This window comes from Pygocentrus nattereri, chromosome 1, assembly GCF_015220715.1.
Source record: "Pygocentrus nattereri isolate fPygNat1 chromosome 1, fPygNat1.pri, whole genome shotgun sequence".
Taxonomy (NCBI): Eukaryota; Metazoa; Chordata; class Actinopteri; order Characiformes; family Serrasalmidae; genus Pygocentrus; species Pygocentrus nattereri.
In genome coordinates, this window is record NC_051211.1 from 55,257,383 (window position 1) to 55,276,159 (window position 18,777).

General features: G+C 44.3%; 1 protein-coding gene across 1 annotated transcript in view; it reads left to right on the forward strand.

Moving 5' to 3' along the window:
- The window catches only part of atxn7l1 (ataxin 7-like 1), a 34,906-nt gene extending 22,613 nt beyond the window's left edge, over positions 1–12,293 (forward strand). The window contains exons 6-11 of the mRNA XM_037543348.1: positions 3,803–3,885; positions 4,017–4,261; positions 5,633–5,828; positions 8,063–8,184; positions 8,424–9,078; positions 12,106–12,293. Of these exons, the coding sequence (XP_037399245.1) occupies positions 3,803–3,885; positions 4,017–4,261; positions 5,633–5,828; positions 8,063–8,184; positions 8,424–9,078; positions 12,106–12,123 (1,319 nt within the window). The 3' untranslated portion in view covers positions 12,124–12,293. The remainder of the gene's footprint in view (positions 1–3,802; positions 3,886–4,016; positions 4,262–5,632; positions 5,829–8,062; positions 8,185–8,423; positions 9,079–12,105) is intronic.
- The last annotated feature ends 6,484 nt before the right edge of the window (positions 12,294–18,777 follow it).

Consider the following 18,777-nt stretch of genomic DNA (forward strand, 5'->3'; position numbering starts at 1 on the left):
ATTTGGGATTTGTTCTTGGCTAAGAACAGAATCTACACACAGTCAAGAGCTCAAGGGTGAGGACAGTTCTGTGCTTTAAGAACACAACATGAATCTGACGGAGACTTTTTCTTAGGACCTTCATCAAAAACGCACTGAAGAACAAACGTAAGAAGATGTTGGAGCGTGAGGGCCACTGTCCTGTGGAAGATTATGTTGAAGAATCGTGACCTCAGATCGGAGCTAAAAAATTGTAGTTCCCGTTTAGTTAATAATCAAACAGCCTGCTCCACTGTGTCTGGCTGAACTTGGCCGGGTCGGGGAGCATGCATTTTGTGGGTTATGAGTCATCTGAGAGAGTTCAGCAGAGGTAGCAGAGCTCCAGCTGATGACCCTGTGGAGGAGGAAGCTCTTCTACTCCATATGTTATTTTTGCAGTGCCTGGATGCTCTCCAGCGCCGATTTACACCGTGTTGTTTACTGGCTCCAGCTGCTCGGTCCTTATAAAAACCCACAACTGCTTCCTCTCGCTGTCTCTCACAGCCAGCCTGACCCTCACCTCTCCGCTATGGCGGTGGGATATCACAGTAGCCAGTTCGTGGGGTGATAAGAGAGAAGTCCATCTTGAGAACTTGATAAAAGCCTTGTGGTTTCTGAATGCGGCCTGACCAATATACACCAATCAGAACTCTAGAACTTTTAGACTGTTTTTGGATTGATCTCCTGTTGTAGAAGCCAAACTCTCTTCAGCTACAGTAGAATCCATTCTTCCCTGTGCCCATGCAGTGTGTCCGGAGCCACTGGCTGCCACACAACCCCAAACCATAACAGATCCACAACCATACTTAACAGTCAGCACGGTGTTCCTTTCATCAGATGCTGCTCCTTTTTTATCCAAACATTTCTTTGGTGAACCAAAGTTAAATTTTTACTTCAGTACTTGTTTCCAAAATGCCTTTGTCTTCTAAGCTTGGCCTTTTGTGATGAGGTCTCAGGTAAGTTTTCCTTCTGAAGACTCTTCGATTTAGAGAGCAAAGAATCCCAGAAGACCTTGTCCCCCACCACTTCCTCCAGCTCATTCCCGCCTACCCCCCTAATGACTCGGCTCCCTCTTCACCACTACAGTTCGTTGCAGTGACCGCATTACTGCTGCCACCTGTCTCATGATCCCTCTTCCCATCACTCGTGAACAAGACCCCGAAATACTTAAAACTCCTCCACCTGGGACACCTTCCACTTACCTGGAGTGGGCATGGTATCCTTTTCCGGGCTAGGACCATGGACTTAATACAGAGTATACAAACACAGCTCTCACTCCGGGAGTACAGAGATTGAATGGCCCCGGAGTAGTAGCCACGGCACCCCATAATCCAGGAGGACCTTCTTCAAGATATCTCAGGGAACACTGTCGGAAGCCATAAGGAGTCCACAAAACACATGTAGACTGGGTCTCATCCACCCCCAGTGCCTTGCCACTGAAGAGTTTGACAACTAACTCTGTGACCTCCAACAGGGAAATGGAGCTTGATATGCCAAAAGCCTCTGGCCCTGACTCCCGTGAGGGAGGCACATCTCTCAGCTTAAGTAGTTCCTCAAAGTGCTCCTTCCACCGACCGACAATATCCTCATTTTTAAATCAGTTTCTCCACTCTTGCCGAATACAGCTTGGGCGCAGCCACCATGACCTCCTCGAGGCCGACCGAAAGTCTTTTTACCTTGGCTTCGCCAAACTCCTCCCACGCCCTCGATGTTGCTTCCGTGTTCAGTTGACAGCTCGGCACCTCTCTTCACCTGAGTGTCCAGAAAAGATGGTTCCAAGTCAGATGAAACAACAACAACAACAAAGTCGATCATTGACCTTTGACCCAAGGAGCTCTGGTACACTTATGAACATCCTTGTGTTTGACTATGGTGTTCGTTATGGACAATCCATGCCTGGCACAGAAGTCCAGACTATGGAGTCTGTAGGCGGGGCCCTTTCCAGAACCCCACCCACTCGCTCCAAGAAGGCCGCATACTCCGGTCTGTTGCACAGACAACAGTCAAAGTTTTCCTCTCTGAGATTTTAATTCCAGAGTCGACACTGTGGGTGGAGGTGAGCCCAACTGTATCTAGTCGGTACCTCCTGAACCTCCCGCACAAACTCCGGCTCCTTCCCCCCCAATGAGGTTACGTTCCACGTACCAAGATCCAGGTTCTGCTGCAGGAGCCTCCCTGCCATCTCCCACTGCCTATATGGCTTGAGCATAATACAAAACTCATTTCCATTACAAGAATTTACCCCAGATTTAGTCGAGACATGTTTGATGTCCGAATGTTGTAATATTGTGTCCGAATGTTGTATTGATGTCTACTAAGTATTCTTGGAAGCTCATCTGTATTACAATATTTGTGTTGACATTATTTGAGAGTCTTGACTCTACTACTGGAGTCTGGACTTCTCTGGATTTCTGACTATATTAAATTTATTTTTTTATTTTTATACCCCCCCCCCCCCCCCCCCCCCCCCCCCCCAATTGATGATTGATGCGACTGTCAGTTATCTCATCTAAAACTTTAACATTAAACAACAGAAGCTCACAGTAATATATCGTAGCCGATAATACCGATAACATTGGCTGATATTATGATATTTGTGATGATATATCGGTCGTCCCTTAGCTGCACAATTTGCGTGTCTATTGGGATGTCCGTCCATCTATCACAGTGTTGAGTCAAGATGCCATGCCCCTGCTGCACCATTTAAGGTGGTATATGAAGATATGAAGTGTTTCCAAACTATTGAAAAATGCACATTTTTAAAATGGGTAGTTCCAGTCTTAAAATCTGATTGGCTGAGCCGTACTTGAAGCTGCTGTAATTGATATTGATATTGATAATGATATTTGCTCACTTACAGCATCACAACAGCTGAACTCTGTATAACTGCACTATTAGTTTGATGCTGAAAAAGACAGGGAATCATGTAAAGACACCGCTTTAGCATTAGAAATTTGGTGGAAGGCTTTTGCATTAAAAAGTGCTTTATGTTCATGACAAAGTTAAAAGGTTCATGACTGGCTGCATGATGAATTGCATTTTTATCGCTGTCGCTATATGAGTTTTTGTATTCCACCAGTCATTAAGACGTCATATGATTTGCCACACAAAAACCGTAAGAAGCCTAATGAGTTCCTCTGTACCAGAGTTGAGCCACTCTCCTATGCGAGAGATGAGTAACTTAACCACTAGGCTAAACAGCCAATTATTTGTTCACACCCAGTATTGTGGTGCAAGTGTGCGAGGCAACTATGACAACAGTATATATTTATTAACTAAACCAAGAAATACATTAATGAGCAAAAATATTTTTGTTCTTATGTGCCTACATAATTCTTTATTTTCAAAGCATATTTACTGAAAGTTTGTGTTTTTTGTCATATTTTATGTGGTCTGCTATTTTATGAAAACCAAAAACCACTCGAGGCCACACGTTACAGTTAATTCATCACAGGTGCCACCCTTTTTCGTGATATCCCTGTAATGCACCTCTCCTGGCTTTGGAAATATTTTGGCCACAGGTGGTTTACCCACCTGAGAGGTTTGAGTTTTGAGGAGTGCTGACATCACAACAAGGGAAACACTCGAGTGGGGTTTTAATTGCGAAAGAGATACTGTCTGTCAGCTTTCTGATTACTTTTATTACTGTTAAGTTATTGATTAATAACATTTTGAAGTGCTGGATGTCTCTAGACAGTGGATGAGCATTTAAGGTGGAATGTTTTATCCATAAGTATTCATGCGCTCACTGGATTAATGGAGTCTTTGTTGCACTGTTGTTCAGGAAGAGTCTTCGATCCGAATAAACACTGTGGAGTTCTGGACCCGGAGAGCAAGCGGCCCTGCACTCGATCTCTCACCTGCAAGGTGTGTAACGAACCTCTGCCTAAATGGATCCATATATCAGTTATATACTGTATATATTCATAGTTATCAGTCATTTGGAAGGTGCGTTAGATTATTTACTACCTAAAAGTCTCGATGTGTGTGTTCGGCAGACCCACTCTCTGACCCATCGCCGAGCCGTCCCAGGGCGGAAAAAGGACTTTGATATTCTTCTGGCAGAGCATAAGGGGCGGGCTAAGGAGAAGGAGGCAGGGCAAAAGAGGGATGCAGCGAGCAGCCAATCAGCTCAGTCGGTCCAGTCACTCGACACCTCATCCAGCAGCATACCCTCAAGCTGTCATAATGGCAAGACCACTCCGACTCTCAAACTGAGGCTTTCCAACGCGCACATAAACAGGTATGGACCCTGTGTGTGTGTTCATATATAACATATACACACTATATTTCCAAAAGTATTCGCTCGTCTGGCTTCACTCACATATGAACTTGAGTGACGTCCCATTCTTAATCTATAGGGTTTAATATGATGTCGGCCCACCCTTTGCAGCTATAACAGCTTCAGCTCTTCTGGGAAGGCTTTCCACAAGGGTTAGGAGTGTTTATGGGAATTTCTGACCGTTCTTCCAGAAGCACATTTGTGAGGTCAGACACTGATGTTGGACGAGAAGGCCTGGCTCACAGTCTCCGCTGGAGTGGCGGCGCTTTCCACCACTGCATTCCACGCTTTGCATTGCGCTTGGTGATGTAAGGCTTGGATGCAGCTGCTCGGCCATGGAAACCCATTCCATGAAGCTCTCTACGCTGTTCTTGAGCTGATCTGAAGGCCACATGAAGTTTGGAGGTCTGTAGTGATTGACTCTGCAGAAAGTCGGTGACCTCTGCGCACTATGCCCCTCAGCATCCGCTGACCGCTCTGTCATTTTACGTGGCCGACCACTTCGTGGCTGAGCTGCTGTCATTCCCAATCGCTTCCACTTTGTTATAATCCCACTGACAGTGGACTGTGGAATATTTAGTAGTGAGGAAATTTCATGACTGGACTTGCTGCACAGGTGGCGTCCGATCACGGCACCACGCTGGAACTCACTGAGCTCCTGAGAGCGACCCATTCTTTCACTAATGTCTGTAGAAGCAGTCTGCAGGCCGAGGGGCTCGGCTTTACACACCTGTGGCCATGGAATGATTGGAATACCTGGGTGAGTGAAAACTTTTGGAAATATAATGTATGTTTGTGTGAACTATATCACTACTGTTATTTCACCAGAAAATGCTTTACTATTAATGTAAGTCAGTATAACCAGAAATTTTGTCATGTTGAGCTGTTTATTTTGGTCCATTCATCATGAAATTTACATACAGGGTAAGAGACAGTGGGCGTGTTTAAATCATCGAAATATGAGGCAACACAAATAGTGCGGTTAGCACGTTTTTCGTACTTTACTCTGTTCCCTGAGATCTTATGCCTCTTTTTACATTTAACATTTATGGAATTTTGACAGATGCTTTTATCCGGAGCGACTTACAATTTGACGTCCCTTTCCAAGGACTGTTATTGGTATAGTGTAGGGTGCTGACCCAGGAAGGGGACTGACCCCCAGTCTACAGCGTAGAAGGCAGAGGTGTTACCCACTACACTCTAGCAAGCATGTGTGGTTTTTAGGTGTTAAACATCAAAACAATCAGGGCTTTTATAATTTCTTAGCCTTGGCATGTATCGTGTGTGTGTGTGTGTGTGTGTGTGTGTGTGTGTGTGTGTGTGTGTGTGTAGGGGTTCTGGTGGTGGGGGTGCGGTGGTGCTCAGCTCCACGCCGGTGCCCGTGCCAGCTCCTGACCCGGTTCTGCCCAGCTGGCAGAAGTGTGGCGGGGACGCCCGTGTGTCCAGTGATGAAGGAGAAGCTGAGCTCCCTGAAGACACGGAGAAGCCTTCATGTCATTACTCTCCTTACCACCCACGTCCCATCAGCGTAAGAACAGCATCAGCTCTAACGTCGGTGTTCAAACATCACGAGCCTTTAAAAAGCCTGTATTTACTTACCGATGCCGTCAGTTAACCTGATGGGTGCAAATTTTAATAAATGTAAGGAGGCCACGCCGTGGATGAGCTGTTCTCTTTTGATGTTTGAACGGCGTTTGATGTAGTATATTGGGATAAACGTCATGCTTTATACTTTACCGAAGTTCATACATCTCCAAAAACAAATCTTTATTGTTGTGATGTCACTAAGCCTGTACCTTAGCCTCACCTATTTACACTGAAGCTACAAGTTGATGCTTTTTGAATAAGAGCTCATTTGCATACATCTCTTAAAAACACAATCAGCCTGTGTAATTAAAGCTACAAATGTAATATTTTATTTTTTCATAAATATTAAAAATATATAAAAATGTGTAGCGAAAATTATGTGACACCAAAAAAAAATATACAAAATATACAAAAAACCTTTTTCCAACCTCTCATGATTAGAATTAAACAGGATGTTTTTGTCACTGTGCTTTTAAGACGTATAAGAAATATGTAAATAAGCTCCATTATCATTGGTTGTTCTTTGTGGAGCCTCGTTTAAAAAGCAGTCTGGGCTGAAACTCTCCTTAGAACTTCAGCATGAATGGTTGGGGTGGGTGGAGCTAGGCTGCTGTAAGCCAGGGTGGGTGGGGCTAGGCTGCTGTAAGCCTGGGTGGGTGGGGCTAGGCTGCTGTAAACCAGGGTGGGTGGGGCTAGGCTGCTGTAAGACCGGGTGGGTGGGGCTAGGCTGCTGTAAAGCCGGGTGGGTGGGGCTAGGCTGCTGTAAACCAGGGTGGGTGGGGCTAGGCTGCTGTAAGACCGGGTGGGTGGGGCTAGGCTGCTGTAAAGCCGGGTGGGTGGGGCTAGGCTGCCGTAAGGCCGGGTGGGTGGGGCTAGGCTGCCGTAAGGCCGGGTCGGGTGGGGCTAGGCTGCCGTAATCCCAGGTGGGTGGGGCTAGGTTGCCGTAAAGCCGGATGGGTGGGGCTAGGCTGCCGTAATCCCGGGTGGGTGGGGCTAGCTGCCGTAATCCCGGGTGGGTGGGGCTAGCTGCCATAAGTGGAACCTCAGAAAACAAAATAGCAGCAGATGCTTTTGTTCAGTGTGTAAAATAAGCTGCAGTCGCGCCAAACGACACAACGCCAATGAACTTGGGTGCAGTAACTGGTTACCATAATTTTGTCATATTGTCAACATATTACTGTCTGAGAAACATTATTATGGAGCAATAATAACAGCAGTAACATAACAGTCATAACATTACCTGATGGAGGGGAACTCCATCGAATTCCTGCATAATTAACTGATTTAAAATGTAATCAGGGCGGTTCGGTGTGAAACGCTCTGTTCTAGATAAACTGACCGAGTCAGAACCGTTCCCAGTGGTGGTGATGGGAACCAGACGTCCCCCTCTAAAAGCTCCTACAGAAAGTTCCTACATGAGCTGGTTCTGAATTCACTGCCTGATGACTGAGACGCTGTTTTATGAGAGTTTAGAGAACTTCAACTCCATTCATGGTGGAGGGAGACATGCAGGGCGCTGTGCGGCAAAATAGTCCCCAAAGAAAACTCATTATTCCAGATTTTCCAAGCTATTGTTTTTACATTTTTTGCTTCTTTATTATTTCGTTAATTATATATTTTATATATCCTTATTTTATTCTATTTATTAAGTTATTATATTGTAGTAATATTAATGATTTCTGTTATTTACTACTGTGGTTTTATTGCTTTTTAGCATTTGTTTTTACTATTTAACTTCTTAATCCTTGATCTTTGTATTGACTTGGCTACATTGTGTATTGTTTCAATATCGGTTGATTGATTTTTATTTATTTATTTATTTATTTCCACTATTTTCCATCATTTAACATTCCATATAAGCTCAGAAGACTCGTGTAGGTGCTCCGGTGGTTCCGGATGGTAAATTAAATTGTCTATCTGTGTCGTAGTCATGGCGACTCCTGGTTCCTAGCACCACCACTGTGAAGACATCTATAAATTCTACACAAATTCTACATGAAGTCTATAAATTTCTACACATGTGAATTATTTTGGATTAATAACTCTCGTTTGACTTGATTTGTATCTTAACCACTGAATTAATTTTCCTTTAAGTATAAGCAGGCTGCATGACAAAGTTAATAATTGTCCATCTTCCTGTCGATCTCCCGTCCCGTCCTGTCCTCTGCTGGTCAGTGCTGTGCGTTCAGCAGCCGGCTGATGGGCCGCGGCCACTACGTCTTCGACAGGCGCTGGGACAGGATGAGGCTGGCGCTGCACTGCATGGTGGAGAAGCACGTCAATGCTCAGATGTGGAGGTGAGTCCACGTAGACCTGCTCTCAGTGTTTACCTGTAACGTCCTCATATAAAACACAGGTTACTGTATCGTCTGATTCAGCGCCAGCTCAGCTTTTCAGTAATTCTGCACTGAAAAAGATGACTGTGCCACAACAACAGGCTGATTGCATGCAACCACAATTGCTTCGGTGCACAAACCACTTTATTCAGAGCAGCTTCCTGCCACAGGCCGATGACGTCGTGTCCTCTGTGTTGTAGAAAAGTCCCCCTGGTGGCAGACTCTGTGGTCAGCTCGTCCCCGAGCCCATCTGAGGCGTCTCCTCTGAGCTCCCCTCCTCTCTCCACCGTCGCTTCTGCCCTCCCTGACGGGGTCTCCATGGTCTCCTACTCCACCCCCTTCTCCCACAACGGCGCGGGGGTCTTCTGCATCCGGGATCCGGAGCCCAGCCCAAAGCTGCCGCAGACTAAAGCATCCAAGCCTGTGAGGACCTCGGGGGAAGGGGTGGCGGTCAGACGGCGGAAGCCCCCTCCCATCTCAGACGCTGCCGCCTATCGGAAGAACGGCAACGGCTACCACCCGCCTCCGGGCCCCGCCCACATCAGCAACGGCACGGCGGCCCTGACCGTCCGGGCTAAGCCGCGGACGGGGGGGCCGGGGCCCCGGGACTCTGACAGGTACACCAGCGTCGAGCTTTCCCTGCCTCAGGCGCTGACAGGGGACCACGGGGGCGTCTCGTCTCACAGCCCGCTGCCCTGCAGCTCTGCCGAGGCACGCAAACGCAAGACATCCAGCTCCGCCGACCGACCCGGCAAGATCACCAAAACGACGGCGCTTGATGGAATCTTCCGCAAATCCAGCGCCGGCCTTCTGTCCTCGGTGGCCGAGGCATCTCAGAGTGCCCTCTCCAGACTGGTGAGGAGAGAGTGAGGAGAGAGTGAGGAGAGAGTGAGGAGAGAGTGAGGAGAGAGTGAGGAGAGAGTGAGGAGAGAGCGAGAGATATTCTGACAGTGAATCTGACTCCTACGGTTCTTTAAAGGGGCCGTTAAACGGAAAAGCCAAGTCCTTGGTGTTTTGATCTGCTGTGTAAACAATGTTAGTTCAGAGTAAGGATTTTCTGCTGGGAGTAACAAATGTGATCCATATAAATCGCAGCAGATATGCAAAATAATAGGTCCTAGAGCAAACAGCTGACGGGTTGCAGCCCACTCAGGACACAAAAAATGTGGAAACAAAAAGTATTTGTAGATGCTTCCTCAGCTCTCAATGGTCCACAGGAATGAGGTTGTTTTTTTTTTTTTTGTTTTTTTTTCTAGATATTAATTTCCAACAAAAATAGTGGGAGCTGATTTGTCTTATTTAAATGTAAATGTAGTTTACAAATATTAACATTTTGCATCCATGATCTGAAAGTTTTTCGAGGGGTTTTTATTTAAAAAGGAACAAACTTCAATGATCACAAGAAAGTGCTTTCTTTTCACGTTTCGGAATCTGTAAGCAACATTAGCTCACTTCCGTTTGAGAATCTGGCAACTTGACATCAGCAAAGTTTTGTTTTATGTCTCCTAAGTTTATATGACGGCTCACTGCCAGATCAGGCTGTTGCTGTAAAATCAGGCAAGGTGGAAAACCAGGTCCAGCGCCTGATTCAGATATCTTCAGGAAAATGCTGCAGATCTCAGCTCTGCCAGCAAAAACTGAAGAATCCAAACCAGCCAGACACCAGGGAGCAGCCGCATGTCTGAGGAACTGGCGGTTATTTCATTTGCGCAGGTATCAGACGTTCAGCCAGCCCGTCAAACAGTGGATGGTCACGATTATACAGGTTGGACTGATGCCAGGATTAGGCCCAGTCTATTCATGACAAGTGATGTTTTAATGTTGGTAATTCCTTCCTCCTAATTACAGCTCCTTAACGAGCATAAATTCCACTCGCCAGACGTGTCTGATCTTCAGAGTCGGACCAAATCAGACTGAGCCGTAAAACTGACCCAATATCAGGTTCAGCTCAGTTTGGTCAGTTTGTCCAGATCAGTATTAATGTTGTTTTGTTCCAGCCGGTCTGTGAAGCTTCTTACAGCCCGTTTAGTTTGGCGAATGGTGTTGGGTTCATTTCTGGCTGATTCCAGGTTGTTCAGCTGTTCTTCTGTCACAGCTGCCAACTGAAAAGCTGCTCAGTGGAGATGACAGTTTGGGAATTTAGCGTCGTCTCGTCTTCAGAGTCGGACCAAATCGGCTGTCGGTCAGATGTGGTCTTAACAGTGTCCGTTTTGTGTTTGTGGCAAAATAAGAAGTAAAAACGTTCAGATGGCTCGAGCGTCTCCTACAGCTGTCAGAGTCGTTGCTTAGCAACGGCGTCTCAGCGGAGTGACGGTGTTTGGTTGAGAAGCGTTCTAATCTTTTTCACAATCAGCCGGAACTGTTTTTATAAAATCACGTCACATATATAGTACAACACACGCAGCACTGACTATAATGACATACAGCACTGAACACGTTACACAGCAGTGCAGTCCTTCAAAATAAAGCACTTTCTGCTGGTCACTCTGTTAGAATGTTCCTGTAATCTGAATACCGTTTTCCTTGATGACGCCGTTTACACACGTTCCCTTACAACCCTTCCCTCTGATTATAATGTACTGGCACCTTTAATTTGGCCACAAATAAAAGCGTTAGATAATCACACAGCTTACAACGTTCCTGAGATCCAGCGTCTCAAAGCCTGTTCAGAAGACAGTTACACAGACATAAGAGGTCAGAAATGCAGTTGCGATTGTACTCGAGTGATTTTTCCACCGCTTGCTCGGCTGAACAGCAGCTGGAACTGAACACTGTCTTACACCAGCCTCTAAACTGATGAGCAGTCCTTAGGAAGAGTTTAGGCTTAGGGAAATATTTAGATGTCAAAAATTCAGGAGCTTAAAAGCAAATAACTAATAAAAAAAAAAACTAAAAGAAATGAAAATAGTGGCAAGATAAATCACACGCTGAGACTTAGACCCTCAGGAAGGCTTTTTTACAAAGATTTAATTTTAAAAAAGGAATAAAATGCTTAGACAATAGTGAAAGACAATAAAGTGCAATGAAAATTTTATTTAAAAAGCTATAAATAAAAGCAAGTGAAATAAATTAGTTATTAAACAAAGACAAAAAATTAAGTTTTCAGTCTGGGTAGATTTTACGGTCCGAGAGTTTATATTGCTCACGGAATTTTTGTTTTTGTTTTAACTTGTGGTCAAGTATTGACCATCACTGAGAGCTTTTACTGTGATAACGCTGTTAACCATCTCTGGACACAAAGATGCAGTGTGAGAGAATTACGGCTGTTTTTGTTGCATCACACATGCATTTCAAGTGGGCTGTATAATTGTGGACTATGGCCCCTTTAAATGAGCGGAGTCTGATCACAGTTGAACACTTAAAAGGGGGGAGTTTGCCAACGTTTCTGTATAATTGAGGGGTCGTTCAGAGTGGTTCGATGTGAAATTAATAAGTTAAGTTAAGTTAAGTTAAGTGATACTTTTTTGATCCCACAACTGGGGAAATTCCACCTCCGCATTTAACCCATCTGGGCAGTGAAACCCCAGATACACACTAGTGAACACACACACTAGGGGGCAGTGAGCACACATGCCCGGAGCGGTGGGCAGCCCTATCCACGGCGCCCGGGGAGCAGTTGGGGGTTAGGGGTCTTGCTCAAGGACACCTCAGTCATGGACTGTCGGCCCTGGGGATCGAACCGGTAACCTTCCGGTCACAGGGCTGGTTCCCTAACCTCCAGCCCTTGACTGCCCCATGAAAATTCCCCAAATTCCCAAATTCACCATTTCACACCAAACCGCTCTGATTACTCTGATCTCAAGCACCAAATTATGGGGGGTTTTCTTTCTGAGCACTTTAACGATGTATGCTTACCAATGCAACTCTTGCTTGTGTTTCCAGCCCAAGGTGCACCACTAACGGCGTGTGAGGTGGAGGGAGTCGAGCAGCTTCGCGGTGGTCTCCTTTAGCCCCTCTTCCACACGTGGTGGTGACCCCCGAACCTCTGTCCTTCTGCATGCGGCGCCGTCTCTGTGGAGAGAGTCCATCACACTGTGCGTCCTGCCTGTTCACTCGACTCTCTGCGCTCTGTGACGGGGGGGGGGGGGGGGGGGGGGGCGGGGGTCTCCCGGCCTCTGGTCACGGAGGGGGTCCGTCAGGTACCCCTCGCTGCACCCCCACCATAACAGAACTACTCCTTTAAAAGTGCGGCACCCCTCCGAACAGAGGCGGCCGTGGTGAAAGCAGGATGTGGGAAAGCGTTGTAAATTTTAAGTGTCCTGTCAGGAGCCATGCACAAAGCTAGACGTCTCAGACTTTTAGGAATCAGTGTGGCTTTTTATTTCATTGGGTTTTTTTTTTTTCCCGTACATCAGCGGTTTGGAGTTTCGTGTGCCGCAGCAGAGAGGCGGAGCGCCGACCGCGCCGATCTAAAGTGCACTTAGTGTCCTATCATGCCTGGACTGCACGACAGGCAGCTGAGGGGAAAAAAAAACAAGTTTCACCAAGGGAATATTTTATAGAGTACTTTTTGGCAAGCTGTATTTTTCTAAAGAGGATGAATTCAGGTTTTTGAGTATTTTTGTTGTTGCAAGCGTTTCTGAGGAATACAAACACAAACGTCAGGACTTGCACCCGAGTTGTAAAGCAGCCTAGCATAGTGTTGAATTTTGTATAATAATTTATCGTTCTTTATTAATTTTCTAACTGACGTGAGTAGGGCTTAAGGCATCGCGTGAAAGTATATTTGTACGTCCTTATAAAAGTTTAATAATTATTATTATTATTATTATTATTATAGAGATATTGTTGGAAATATGAGTACATATCTTTTTTTTGTTTTGTTGTTGTTTTGTATTTATTATCCGTATCTCTCAGAGCTGAAGGAATCTAGAGGTTTCTATCTTCCCTGATCATTTGTACATTCAGAGCTTCACCTGGTTTGTCCTGACGGAGATCCCGGGACTCCTGCGTGATCCCCCACGGTCACAAGATCAAACGGACGAAGAGGGCTCTCGGCTTTCGACGGCCGAACACCTCCCGAGACTGTCGCCGGATAAAGGAAACGAGCTCGAGCTGTGAGGAGTCGGCGCGGCTGCCTTTGTGGCGGAGAAGCCACGTAGGATCTGGAGCAGAGTGTGTAGCATCATCAGTGAAGTTCTCCTCACGGGCTCAGCTGGAGATCCTCAACTGTGACGTCTCTTCGTCTCTTTTCTAGCAGTTAAAGTTACAATCAGTACATTTTGCCACTTATTTCGTTTGCTTTTTCTTTTCTTTCGCTTTATTTCGTTGCTGTGATGGAACAAAGCCTCATATCTCCAAAACGGTGACGTTACAGGAGAAGGAGAAAGGTTCTGCGTTTTTAATGCGAGACAATGGAACCAGAGGTTTTTTGGAACCGAAAAGGCGTTTATTTTGGTCCTTCCATCATGAAATTTACACAAATTGTAAAGAACAGCAGGCATTTTCAAATTATGTCAAAAACTGAAAAACAGCAGAAGTTGGAGATGCAAGGTTTTGTTCCAAAAGCAGTGATCGAGTCTGTGATGGTGCAGATTGCCTTTAAAGTGGCCGCTCTTCATTTTTCTTTCCTTTCTTTTCTGGTTTTATCTGTAGTTTGCGTCTGAATTTGTGCTGATTGTGGCTTTAAAGGTGTGTTTTTCCACCTTTTTCAACTTTCGGCATAATTGACGGATGTAAACTGAGCGGTTCAGAGTGGTTTGGTGTGAAACGCTCGATTCTAGGTTCAGAACTGTTCACAGTGATGGTGATGGGAACCAGACGTCCACCTCTAACCTCTTCAACACAAAGCGGTTTCGTTTTGAGGTTTTTCCCCATTCAGGGTTGTGACCATGAGGCAAGATCGCCCTTAAAGAAGACTTTAAATGGGCAGGGAATCTAGAGCTGATGAGAGTCTCACTCTTCCCCACATTATTTGTCCGGCTTATTTGTCTACAATGCAGAAATAGCCCATTTTTATTACAGATTTTTTTTAACGTCTTTTCTATTGAAACTTGTGTTCAGACGATCTACGGAGGCTTTTGTGCAAACCTGTGGGGGTCCATGCCCACTCGAGTGCCAGCTGGCGTTAAAACATGATGTGGGAAATTCTGAAATTCAGGTTAAAATTTCAAAGATTAATTTCAATTTTAATGCGCTTAACAGAATTTGTAGTGAAAAGGTTTGGATTAAATTAGAAATAGAAAAAATATAAATATTTTTACTAGTGATCTCAGACTTTAGGACCCCACTGTATTTCACTGTATGTATATAAATATTATTATTATTATTTCTTTTTTTTTTTTTTTTTTTTTTTTTTTTACACAATTGCTCTCCAGATTAAAATAATCTGGGGCAGGATCCACAAAATTGTCTTCTTAACTTCTTAATAATTCTCTTTATTTTCTTTGCTTGGCTCATTTCTTAAGAATAATTCTAAGGGCGATTGATGTTCCTGAAAACATTGTTCTTAAAAGTGCTCTTAAACTTTCCCACCGAACCACCGAACCACTCGGTTTACGTCTTACACGGTTAATTACGCTGAAAGTTTGAAAGGAATCGGTGAAATTTCTCTTTTAAGGTCCTGATTTTATTTTATGGATGGAAACTTCTACGTGGAGCGCGACGTCTGTCTTTGGCTTTATGTGGTGAGTCTTCCACGCAGCTGGCTGCAGGTCGAACGCTTCGTTTCTGTGCCACCCGACAGTCGAATGAAACGGGTGGACAGTCGTCGAAGTTTCATGCAGCAGATTATTCCACTAGCACCTTTACTGTGATCACGCGGCTCCAGGAAGTCAGAGTGAATCAGGTAAAGACGTGTGAAGGCTTCACCAGGTTCAGCCAGGCTTGGCGTCGCCTTGCAGAGTAGAACGTTTATAAACCCACCGACTTAAACGTCTTGAAGACGTTCCTAAGGACGTCAGTCCTGCGATGCCAGCTTGGTTCTCCCTGTCTCGGAGAGGATCTTCATTACTGTGCGCTTTGTGGATGGTTTTGTAAAGAACCCCTTTTTTTGCACGTTTGTTCTTTGATGGGGATTTAATGTTTCTATTTATATAAATATATAAGAAAGCAAGCGTATTGGATAGATGATAAGAAATGGAGAGATATTTGTACAGTTTTGTCAGCAGCAGTATAAACTGTGCAAAGACGAGAACTCTGTGAACCCGATTCCCGCACAGTGCGTGTCAGCGTCGCCCCGTAGACGTGTCGTTTCTACCGTGTTGCCTTGCCGCTATGCAAAACTAGCCGTAGGTCAACTACCAGAGCTAAAAATAAATAAATAATCCATAAATTAAAAAAAGAAAAACTCGCCCCAGCAAGGTCTTCACCTGCGGCCCGTCCAGGTGATCGTGTACAGTGCTTCCATAGAAGGACTCGGGCGCTGGTAGAGGGAGATGGGAAGGAGTAAAGCTCAGTCTCAGCCTGTAAATCCGCCAACGAGAGAACCGACAGAGTGGAGGACACTTGGATTTTTGGTTTGTTGTCTTTTTAATTTTAATTCAGTTTTTAATTTGTTCCTCCACTCAGCAGCTCCTGAGGTCTGAGATCACACGGAAAGTCTGGGTCTTTTTCACTTAGAGCTGGAAAAACAACGGAATGTTTGAAGATGTTGACCGATTTTAGCTGAGAGGCGTCAAATGAAGAAGGTTCTGCAGGATTTTTAGGGGGCTGTTTAGATTGAAGCAGATTTGTAACCACGTTAAGGCCTTTGAACGTGAAGGGCAGATCGCCGCCCCCCCGTCTTCTCTAATGAAGCTCGTGTTCAGACGATTCTCAGGTGGATTTCAGAGATTCGCTTCAGTCTATGCTCATTATAAAATTTGTAGTTTAAAAAAAAATGTTAAATTAGAAAAGAGTGCAAAATAGAAATATTTTTACCAGTGGTCTCAGACGTTAGGACCCCTCTGTATTACATTCATACGTTTATTTTATTTTATTTTTTTACAGAATTGCTGTCAGGATTTAAATAATCTGGGGCCAGATGCACAAAATCTTTTTTTTTTTTTTCTTTACATCATTCTTAAGAAAAAAGTTACGAGAAATTGTAATTCTTCAGATAGCTTAAGAATTTTCATATTTTTTAAAAAACTGTTTTCCTACGAATAATTCTAAGAACGAGTGTTCCTCTTGGAAACATTCTGTTCGTAAACGTTTCTTAATCTTACGACAGCCTGTCACTCGTCTTGAGCTTTATTGATGAGTTGATCATCTAAGCTGATCAGACTCGGCGCTGCCTCTGCTGCTGCTCGTCCTCGACTCTCTCTCTCCGTCGTCGCTCCACAGTTATCGTGCTTTCTAAGGTTTGGATTAAACGGAGTATGTGGATTAATAATAGTAATAATAGTAATGTGAATTAAAATGCGATGAAGTCAACATAAGAAAAGTGAAGATTTTCTTAACCTCTTAAACTCCGTGGGACCACCGGTGGGTCCAAACCGCTCTTCATCATGTTCTTCATAACGTTCATACTCCATAAGCTCCATTCAGAAGCTGGGCGTCGTGTGAGGCTGTAGCTCTTCTCTCCAGTCTAATAGACGGTGACGTCATTTTAAACCCTTATAATAAAAGAAGCTGAACTCAGTTTGTTTTTCTACTGAAAGTCGAGCCGTTTTTCCCCAAATCTGGGCTCTAAACTATAAACAGACGGCGTCTCTTCAGTGATCTGCTCTGGAAACATCACTTTTAGAGAACAACACAAAGAGCGGCGCAGATTTTTGGCCTTCAGCAGTAAATTGTAAGCATCTAGTGACGTGGAGATCATAAAACACAGGTTCTGTTCATTTGAGTGGCTTTTACTAAAAATAAAATAAAAATGTACTTTTATTTCATGCAGTTACTCAATAATTTGCCTTCCGATTTGAGCCCAAAAAATTCAGATGGACGAACCAAAATCTACCCTGGAGAATAAGAGGTTAAGAAAATACTAAGAATACAATTCAGATTTTCTTAAGATTACATTTGAGAACTTAAGTGTTTTTCAAGAATTGCATTTAAGAGCTTTGGGCCTCGTCCACCAAACAGTCTTATGAAGAAATTTCTTCTTACGCAGTTCTGACGAAGACTCTGGCTCGCCGATGTTCTCATGTGGGTTTGTTCTTGGGTAAGAACAGAATCTACACCAGAGCACAAAGGTGAGGACGGTTCACATCATGAATCTGACGGACTTTTTCTCAGAGCCTTCATCAAGAACACACTTAAGAACCTTCAAGTTTTTTTCTTTAATCCGGCCCCTGATCCAATCAGGCGCGTCGGATTCCTGTCTGTCCGAATTGCAGCAGTGACCAAACATCTGTCTGGTCTGAATCTCCAGTCTGGGCCCTCACAGGCTTTCGAGTGACGTTCCGTAACGTTCACTGAGGAGCTCATCGTCTCCACGCTAACGCTACCGAGAGGGAACCACAGCTCGAGCCACTTTAACGGCTGATGTTCATTTGCATCTTCTGTAAAAAACACGTCCTTCGTTTGTAGAGCTGAATGATTTGGTCCACTGTTTTTTAGACAGTCATGGTTGTGATGTCACAGCACTTGAATGTTTTAGTTGCCTCTGATTGGTCTAACTCGTCTCAGACAGCTCTTCTAGAAGAACCGTTTGCATGGAGATTAGTTCTATATAGCACCAAGCAGGGTTCTTCAACTGTATGCAAGCTTGACATCGTGACAATAGAAGAACACTTTTTGGTTCTATGTATCAGTCAGTCTGAAGGACCATGTAACATGCCATGATTCTTTGAGTGGTTCTATATAGAACAATGTCTTCATGAAGAACCCTTGAAGAACTGTGCAGGCTATAATCGACATTGCTGCTCTTGTGATTTGAACATGAGTCTCTTAAGTTGAAAAACTTTATATAAAGATATTTTCACCTGTATTTCTTTTTATGTCAGATATTTTATAAGTTATTTGTGTTTTAGAACTTGATTGTGTCAAAACTCATTGGCGTGAAAGTAACCTTGATTTAAGCAGAACCCTGTGAGAGGTTCTGCTGAAATCACATTTGGAAATCTGCATTCTCCCTCTTAAAGTCTACACTCTTAAAGATGGTTCTTCAAGGGTTCTTTAGTAAAGAAAGTGACTCATGTATAGAACCATGAACACTCAAAGAACCCTTTGCATCGTGAAAGGGTTCTTCAGAATGATGGAGAAAGTGCTGTAGATGGTTCTATATAGAACCCTTTTGAAAAGATGTATGTTATTGTTACAAAGTCCAGCTTGTGCCAGTAGAAGAACCCTTTTTCGTGTTGGGTAGAACCATTCTTCAACAATCTGAAGGCCGGTTTCAGCATTTAAGCGTGGAAATGGTTCTTTTGAGTGTTCTTGGTTGTATATTAACCTTTTGTTTTTTTTTTAAACTGAAGAACCCATGAAGAACCATCTTGAAGTGTGTAGATGACCAGCAGGCTTCGCGCTGTGGACTTTCTCAGTGATGTGGATGATGGCTCTCCGAGTCTGGAGACGTTTGGAGATTCAGATCAGGCCTTTTAATTCGTTCACTTCCAGCAAAAAGAGTTCGAAGTGTCTCTTAGAACCGCCTAGAACCAGCGAGTCGTTTTCTTTGGGAGATTTCGGGTTTAA